The sequence below is a fragment of the Alligator sinensis genome, unplaced genomic scaffold (assembly GCF_000455745.1).
Source record: "Alligator sinensis unplaced genomic scaffold, ASM45574v1 scaffold377_1, whole genome shotgun sequence".
Taxonomy (NCBI): Eukaryota; Metazoa; Chordata; order Crocodylia; family Alligatoridae; genus Alligator; species Alligator sinensis.
The window spans coordinates 2,345,755-2,354,842 of record NW_005842047.1 but is presented as its reverse complement, the minus strand read 5'-3'; the positions used below and the strand labels follow the sequence as shown (position 1 = coordinate 2,354,842).

General features: G+C 41.8%; 1 protein-coding gene across 1 annotated transcript in view; it reads left to right on the top strand.

Annotated features, from left to right (window-relative positions):
• The first annotated feature begins 232 nt into the window (after positions 1–232).
• The window catches only part of ABCG5 (ATP binding cassette subfamily G member 5), a 30,504-nt gene continuing 21,648 nt past the window's right edge, over positions 233–9,088 (top strand). Inside the window, exons 1-5 of the mRNA XM_006022848.3 lie at positions 233–333; positions 1,390–1,511; positions 3,641–3,777; positions 4,005–4,103; positions 6,215–6,347. Of these exons, the coding sequence (XP_006022910.1) occupies positions 233–333; positions 1,390–1,511; positions 3,641–3,777; positions 4,005–4,103; positions 6,215–6,347 (592 nt within the window). The remainder of the gene's footprint in view (positions 334–1,389; positions 1,512–3,640; positions 3,778–4,004; positions 4,104–6,214; positions 6,348–9,088) is intronic.

The window sequence follows — 9,088 nt, the reverse complement described above, 5'->3', positions numbered from 1 at the left end:
AACTGACCGCTAAAAAGTTTTTCTATCCTAGGTGACAGCCATGGGGAGCAGAAGGTAGGGTCCAAATTAATTCTAGGACCAGTAACAGACAGAAGTTGTTCCTTTTACATTCCTAGGTTGACTCAACAGTATTGACCCAGATTAACTGATTTTCCAGCAGTTCGTGAGGGTGATTACAAGTAAGAAGGCTGCTTATGAATAAGGAGAACCATACATTTCAAAGTCTACTGAGATGGACAGGGGCATCTGCAGTTCTCAAGCAGAAGAAAGGAAATCTGCTGTGACATCATATAACAATAGTGTCAGCCTCCAAGGGGTCTCCTATACTGTCAGGTAAGGTACTGAAGACCCGTTGTGTGAGCTGAGACTTTGAAACAGCACTAATCCCTGGGGCCACAGGAATAATGGAAGACTTCCTTTAATTTATAAAATAGTAGTAACATGGAAACAATTTGAAGCCAGTTTGAATCAAACGAAGATGCCAAGGATGAATTAGCTCTACTTGTTTTATACTTAGAATATATTTCTCTGAGGATAAAGAGTGGTTTTGATTTCTGAAGAATTAACAGCTTATTTTTTACAGGAGAATTCCAAAAAAATTGCACATTTTCTTCTGCTTTGTGGTGGATAATGAAAACTTGAAAGGGTTGTCATTTCTTTCATTTTCCTTGGGGGTTTTTCTGCATGTGTTTGAAATTCAGGTCTCATCTAGGCTGGAAGACAAGCAATGACTACAGAGGTAGCAAATTGGTGATAGGTTCAAGAGAAAATGAGCTACTGGGAGGGGAAGAGGTTTTTAGTCAGACTGTTAAACACTTTATATTTGTTTGTTTTTAATTAAATAGCTTTTATTTAATTTAAATGGTTTGTTAACATGTAATAAACAAAACCTTAAAGATCCCCCTTTCAATTATGATGGCAAGAATTCACAATAAGAATCGCTGATGCCTTAGTGGTTCTCTTGTAAAACTAGGTTGGACCAGCTTTACCTTCCTTAAGTGACTAAGGTAAAGAGTGAGTGGAAAAGAAAATATGTTTTAACATTAAAAACCTTTCAGATCTTCATTGCGCTTCATTACACCTTATAAAGAAGCATAAAAAGGGACCAGGCCATTTTTTTTAAAGCCCCTTTTTTTTAAAGCCCCATCCTTCAGATGCAAGAGGCAAGGATTTGCGTGGGAGATGTTTTTTATTGGACTGACTGTATAGTTGGAAGGGATATAAACACATTTTCCAATACTAAGTACCCTTCCTCAAGTCTAAGAGATTCAAAAGCTTGTTTATTTCCCACACGGCCACAACGTCACCCCAATGCTACCACTTCTTTAGATGTAATTTTCAGTTTCCCCAAATGCCGCACCTAATCCTTTTTAACCTCTTCTTTTAAAGAGAGCGTATTGGGCCTTGGTGGGATATCCCGTCCTACCGTAAGAAATGGTCGCGACAGATCCTCAAAAATGTCTCATTTCACATAGAGAGCGGCCAGATAATGGGGATTTTGGGAAACTCTGGTAAGTAGTTCATAAACTCTGAGTCCAGAAAAATACTGCTTTAAAAAATTAAAAAGAAAAACCTGTCACTACCTAGCTCTGTAAATGTTACAGATTGCTCTCAATGTGGATAGTTCTTTGACAACACCCCGGGGACATGATTGTCCTTCTAATGCTGGGTTAATGATGTAAATTTGAGGTGCTCAATGTCCTTCTAATGCTGGGTTAATGATGTAAATCAGAGGTGCTCACCCTCTGGCCTGCGAGCCAAAATACAGACTGTGAAGCCTTGGAATCCAGCCCACAGTTAATACTGCCACCCCTCCCCACTGCCAAAACCCCAAGCCGTGCATGGTGGGTCAGAGCCAGGCCATGCCCTCTCTCCCTGAAAAGCTAGATTGGGGCTGGACCATGCCTCCTCCTCCTGCACAGTTGGTATGGGCTGGCCCACACCCCGTCCCCATCCTCCACATGGTTGGATTGGGGCCAGGCTGCCCCTTGCTCCCCTCTGCATGGCACGATGTGTCCATGCTGCATCCGCCCTGCCCCGCATTGGGACTGCCAGCTGGATTTGGCTTGCAGAGAGACCAGGCACTGCCCATCTGGCCCACTGGACAAAAAGGTTGAGCACCACTGATGTAGACTAACAATTTGCTCTGTAACTGAAATCAGCTGAAACCAGGCTCCCAGTGTGCAGTGTCTTATGAATGGTCCTCTGAGTTTGTAAGGACTGCTGGAGCACATTTCCAGCAGTGCGCTACCCTTGACACTGTCTCCTCCTGCCACCGTCAGTGAAGGGTTTGAGGGAGTGCTGGTATAGTACTCCCGATTCTGGCTTTCTACCAGCTCTGGATTCTCAGGCTGGAAAGTTTCAAGGTCCCTCTGTGCTGCGCCAGTGACTTTAGCAGGCCCAAGACTGCCCTAAAGATTTGTATTTGTATCATGGAAATGTTGTGGACTCTTATCAAAGATGTTCTAGAGCAGGGATTGGCAACCTATGGCTCATGGATCCGCGCAGCTTCTGTGGCATTCGGTGGACAGGGGGCACAAGCTACAGGCACTCTCCCCATGCTTCTGTGGGGAGAAGCGCTGGCTGCAGGTGTTTCCCCAAACAGCTGGGGGCCTGCAGCTGGAAAAGGTTGCCTACCCCTGACAGCAAATAAATAAATAAATACATAGTTGTATTTAATAGCATTCATGGCCATTTTCACTGACACCGTTCAAAAAATAGCATCTGGTTTTCAGTTTCCTCTAGTCCTTGGTAACTTATAGTTTCAGTGTCAAATTCACCCAAGTTTTTCAGCCTTTTAAATTTGTCACTGTGATTTCTGTGGCTAACATACTGTCCATTTACTTATCTTGGGTGAAATTCACCCCTCTGCAGAGGGCCAGCCTCGAGCTTATGAAACATGTAAAGTCTGCTTGCCTTATTTTGGGCTCATAAGTGTTGCACAGATCTTCTGCTGCCCTTGAATTATGACCTCTCTGTTTCTCTGGTCTTCCTCCTGCATTCCAAAAGCAATTCAACTTCTTTGTCCTCTGTTCAGCTCTGTTCCTGTCTATGTCGATGCTGCCTTCTTTTACTATTTCTCCTTTCCCTCGCTGTGCTTCTTGACCTGTCTGATGCATTGCTGCTTTGAAAACCTTGTCCATCTCTTACTCTTTATAACTTTTCCCATGCTCTCTCTTATTCTTATTCCTGTCCCTAGTATCAAAAGTGATCTTTCTTTTTTAAAATTTTTCCTCAAAAAGTATTTCTTCCATGAAACCTACAGTCTGCCTATAAAAATGTCCTGTATGAAATTTGCTTCCTGCTCTGGTCAGAGCTAGTTCTAGTCACTCATCCTTGTACCAACACCTTTGTCTTTGTATTTAGATGTTTATAGTTCATAGGTCAGAACCTGTCTTCCTCTAGTATGTGCAGGTTAAGGATAATAAGAACACTTAACAAATAATGAGGAATAAATACTATTCTACACAGCCTGTATCAATCCCTTCAACTCCTCTAGGCTGCCTTTTTGGAACCCAAGTTCACACCTTTTTTAGTGACTGTGTGCGGCACAACAGAGCCAGTGCCCCTGACCAAGGCCATTAGATACTTTTGTGAGACATAATAATAATGTAAATGATTGTTTTAAATTGTCTAAAAGGATCTGGGAAAACAACCCTGCTGGATGCAATATCAGGAAGACTGAGGCATAAAGGAAGCTTCTTTGGTGAAGTGTATGTGAATGGGAGTGAGCTGAAGAAGGATCAATTTAAGGACTGCTTCTCTTACGTGCCACAGGTGGTTTTGAAAATCATTTTGTATGCATGCTGTGTTTTTTGTTATCGTAAACTTGTAATAAAAGCAGTGTAGACAAATGGCCCAATTACAACGGTGTTAATTCTGATGTACAGGGAGTTGCTCTGTATAAGTCAATGGAATTATGCTGGTGTAAGATAGACATGAGGACTCAGTCAAACCCATAGTTATTATGATAGTAATATTTGGCTACTCTTTTACTTTTTCAGAATGATGCCTTGTTAAGCTATCTCACTGTACAAGAATCTTTGACTTACACAGCTTTACTTGCACTTCAGAAGCACTCCAGTGACTTTATCAAAAAGAAGGTTTGTATGTTTGTTTTTCCTCTCCAGGCTTTCCAGATGAGTCCAGCAAATTATGAAATTTGGATATTTAGATGCTTACCCTTTAGCAGTTCATTTTATGCCCTTCCATGCTCTGCCCATCAGTAACACTTTCATTTGTTGATCTTGCGGCACTTTACAAAGGAAAGGAAGTAACATTATTTCCATTTTAGAAATGAAGGGATAGGTATCTGTTGGTGAGTGGAGTTGCTAAAGCTCCCACAGAATTTCTTTAACCAAATAATTCCAGTTCCCTGATTCTCCTGTCCCCTAGACTGTGCTGCCATCTAGGGAAAAAGGGAACAACCTGGAATGAGATGTGCATTTCTGGAGCAGTAACAATTGCTACCTGTCACACAGGAAAATGGATTGGATGGGATATAAAAGTCAGAGGTCTGGTCCCAAATGAACCTACTTACTGTAAGGAATTTCAGCTGCTATTTTTTTTTTTTTTGCATAGTCCTGAGTGACAGAGGACTTAATCCTGTACCAGGTGCAGAATGTAGCCTAAGTAGACCAATAACATGAATAGAGACTGCACTGGAAGACCCAGTGGGAAAGTCTGGCTAGGTTAACTTCATGACATAACCTTTGCATATTTACTTCCTAAAGCTACAGCTGCCTGCAGAAAGATGAATTTTGCTGTATGCCCTAAAAGTAGCAAGATTTGGATTCAGCCAGTTTTTCTGGTTGAAGCAGCTTACACCAGCAGTTAAGTGGCTGCTGCTCAGGTGTGGTGTGGCATGTGGAAGTTCATGAAACTGTGTGTGAGAGGGCAGCTACCATGGTGGTGACTATACAAAAAAGTTTGCCCCTTAGGAAGGAGGGAGCCCCTTTTTCTGGGAGCCATCATCTATTTAGAGTAAAGTCTGTACTTCTTACTGAAAATATTAAGTTTGCTTGAGGAGGCTGCAGAAGCTGGTCCTTTGTTAATGAAACATAACATCCTGGTTCTTCAAAGTTCTCCAGTATGGTTTTCTTTATATCAAAGCCTCTTGCTTGTTTTGAGGCCCCGTTACATTTCCCACTGTTCTGGCCATGTGGATGAAAGTTGGGCCTGTAGGGTGTCTATACACGTGCAGTGAGGCTGCTCTAACGTGCTGTAATTATAGCACGTCGGAGTATACTCAGTTAATCCACTCCAGCAGACTCCAGCGTCACATGTATCAGCATCCCTTTGCTGAAAAATGGCAGTAGGGGCACTTTAATGAGCTTTAGTTAAAGTGCCCCCACCTCCATTTTTCAGTGTAGGGATGCTGATACATGTGACACTCTGGGCAATTTTATTAGAGAGGCTCTTGGAGCCACTCTAATTAAAAGTCCCCTTTGCACCCACTTCCGGAACATGTGTATAAATGCCCATAGAGTCTAGCTTCACCAAAATCAAATGAAAAGACATTACTCCAGCATACTTGAAGCCTCCTGTAATAAGAGTCTTCAGTGTTAGTGGACAGGTAGAAACATCTTCCTTATTGACAGTTCCTGGAGCACTTCTACATGTGCTCCGACATGCTCTGATTAGAAGGCATCAGAGTAGACTCAATTAATCAAGTCAGCTGGAGCGTTCTGATTGGAGCATTCTGATTGGAGCGTTCAACAAGCTTTAGTTAAAGCAGCCCTGCCGCCATGTTAAAATGCAGGATGATGAATATACAAGATTCTCCCAAGAGCTGCTCTAATTAAAATGCCTCCTACCCCCCACCCTGGAGTGCATGTATAGGTGCCCTTTCTAACTTTCTGCCACCACCTACCTTAAAGTCTTCTTCCCTAGAACTTCTGTTTCTTACCTGTTTTTTAACCTTTTTGGAAGGCAGATCAACATGCTTACCCCTGCCATTTCAGCCTCTCCCAGGCAGTCTGCACCTGTCATCCCTTAAAGTCACTAAAAATACAAATGATGTATTGTGATATGGAATAAAAGTGAGGCCACATTACTGTGAATATCTTTAATTGAAAATGAGTATAGGTATTATAGGGGTGCCCTTTAGAATGGTAGAGATTTCCTCACCGTTTTTAACATAGTGTGCAAGTGTGCCCGCACAGTGGGCAGTGAATGTTACTCATGTTCTTTCTAACCTGTACTTGTTTTGCAGGTAGATGCTGCTATGGCCGAGCTAAGTATCAGCCATGTTGCTCATAGTATAATTGGAAGCCGTGTCTTTAGGGGAATTTGTGGTGGTGAGAGGCGTCGTGTTTCAATTGCAGCCCAGCTTTTACAAGATCCCAGTGAGTAGTTTCTCAGACTAGAACTAAAACATTGCCCTTTTTATTACACGGTCACTTCATGCACACTAACAGCACCCACTGTTTTACAGACGTTTAAAATACAGGAGCACTTTTTTCTGCTACAGTTCAGAGCTCCAAACTCCCATTGCCTTCAGTTTGCAGCCTTGTTGCACGGTCAGTTAGAACTATCACTAAGCCATTAGCTGAGTAGAATTCCCACTTCCACCCCTTACATATTAGGCAACCCTGGGAAAATCACTAAGGGTGCCTATACATGTGCTCAGGGGTGGGGAGAGGCCATTTTAATTAGAGCAGTTCCTCAACAGCTGTTCTAATTAAAATGGCTCACTGTCACTTGTATTAAGCTTCCCTTCTCCCCTCCCCCAACACATATACACATTTTAAAATGGCCACAGGGGTGTTTTAACTAAAGCTCATTTGATGAGCTTTAGTAAAAATGCCCCTGCAACCATTTTAAAAGGGGGGGGGAATTAATACACATGACGATGAGACAACTCATATGCAGTCCAATTAGAACACAAATGAGCACATCTATAGGCAGCCTTAGGCCCCAATAGGAAACTGTAAGAAAAGGCTTAGATGCTAGCAATTTAAGCACATGCTCAACTTTGTGTGTTTGTTTCCCCTTTATTAACCATAGGAGTAATAAAACTTGCTCATCTTAGAGGGCTGCTATGGGGATTAAGTTGTTGTTTGTTCAGCGCTTTGAAAAAAAAGTGCTAAGAATTATTGTATGTTGTTTTTACTGAGTCCTAGATATTTATTTAGATTCACTATAGAGCCAAAAAGCAGCATATACACAAGCTGTACTTGTCTCGACAATACTTAAATCCACATCTAACTGGAATAACTCCCCAGGAACATAAGAACTATCACAAGCAAAGTAAAATAACTAATGTCATAAATTAAGTGGCCCAGGAAGTCATGTGTACCCTACTTATAACACATGCAGATATTCAAGAACTGGTATCTTGTGTCCATTACTTTCTTAGAAAGTTTTGTAAAGAAACTTAAGATTTTTGTTAGGTATTACAATGTCCCTTTTAAATATCTAAGTTAACTTAATTCAAAGAATCAGCATTTGTAGATTTAGTGATGTTAATTCAGCCAGTCAAGAAATAGGATTGGTATTTCTCCTGATAAAGGATCAAAAGTTGATTGATATACTATATAACACATGCATTCTGGTGCAATGACGGAAGTCATAGGTACACATAACATTGTGGGGACTGGATGACTGATGCATTTCTAAAGGGGATAATAGAACTTTTTATCTCTTGAGTTGTCACTGCTAAGATAGTTTCTTAAAAAGGACACCATTTGATGGCTGTTCAGTGGCATATGTGAAGTGAACTCTTCTCAGTTCTGTTCTGTTCTTAGTAGGCAAAGGCTTCTACATTACCTAAACAGTCACACCAGTAAACATTACCCTTGTGAATAAATAGTCTTCCTGTGAAGCCAGGGAACAATTGGACATATAGCCCTTATTTTCCTCTTGCCATTGCCTACCTAGGGAAAATACTGCGAAGTAAGCTAGGGTGTGCTTCTACAGAACATTAGCTATTTCAGGCTAATTATGCATGCAAGCACTCTTCACATATCATTAAACTGAGGTAGCTTACTCCATCTTTAGATTGCTTAGCACTAAGGATTCTCATGTAGGAAGTTGGTGCAGAATTGTTAGTGCACTGTAACTGCATTCTAGCTTACTTCACAATAATATCTTCACTGTAACCACAAAGAAAGTCCCTTGAAGCTACGATTATACACAAGGGTGAGTAACTTTCCATGCTGTACCTCATTTGTCGTAAAATAAAAGACTACCATCTCCAGGTAGGTTCATCCAAGAACTTGCTGTGTAGAATTAAAATAATTTTTACTAGTGGGGAAAAAACAATACCTAATAAAACTCAATCACCTGTAGCATTGTGTGTACTGTACTACCAAATAGATTGAAATCAGGGTTGTTCAGGGGGCTGAACCCTGCATGGGCCAGTGGGGCTGCCACAACATGGGCAGCTCCCCTTTCCCACTACTATACTCATGGGTGGGCCCCTCATTGCTATACTGGGTGGCGCAAATAGCACCCCCTTCAGCTCAACAGCCATCGTCTCCCTTGCTGCACAATGCCTGGGCTTCCCCAGGACCACATGTTGTACTGCACTGCACCTGCCCCTGGGGTAGGTTCAGGAAGCAGAAGCCAGGGGAAGGAGGGGAAGTCCAGGGACCCTGGCTGCAGCATCAGCTGGAGTAATAGGGGGAGTGGCAACCTGGTAGGAGCCCAAGACTCAGATTAATCCCTTATGGTCTGCATGCAGCCCCTGGGCCATCAGATGGGCAACCCTAATTTAAATAGTTCATTATATAAAGCACTGTTGTATATAGTATGTTTGTGCAGAATATATACTTAATATCATGGTGAGTTCCAATGTCCTTGTAACCATTATAGCATAAATTAATTCTGAAAAAAGACATCTAAAGTGAATCTTTTTGATAGCTTCTAGGAAGCCAGGTAAATTTGAAAATAAAATCACTTTCCTATTCTGAGAATCAAAGAGCAGAGCTGAACCTGCTGACATTTTTCACCTCAGTATTGCTCAGGGTGGAAATCTGTCCATTGAAATAAATGAAATTAATGTGGTACTGTTTCATATCTGCTGGTTTTGGCTGTCACACTTGAGAGCTAATCCAACACTGTTCACTGCATGACCTAAAGGACA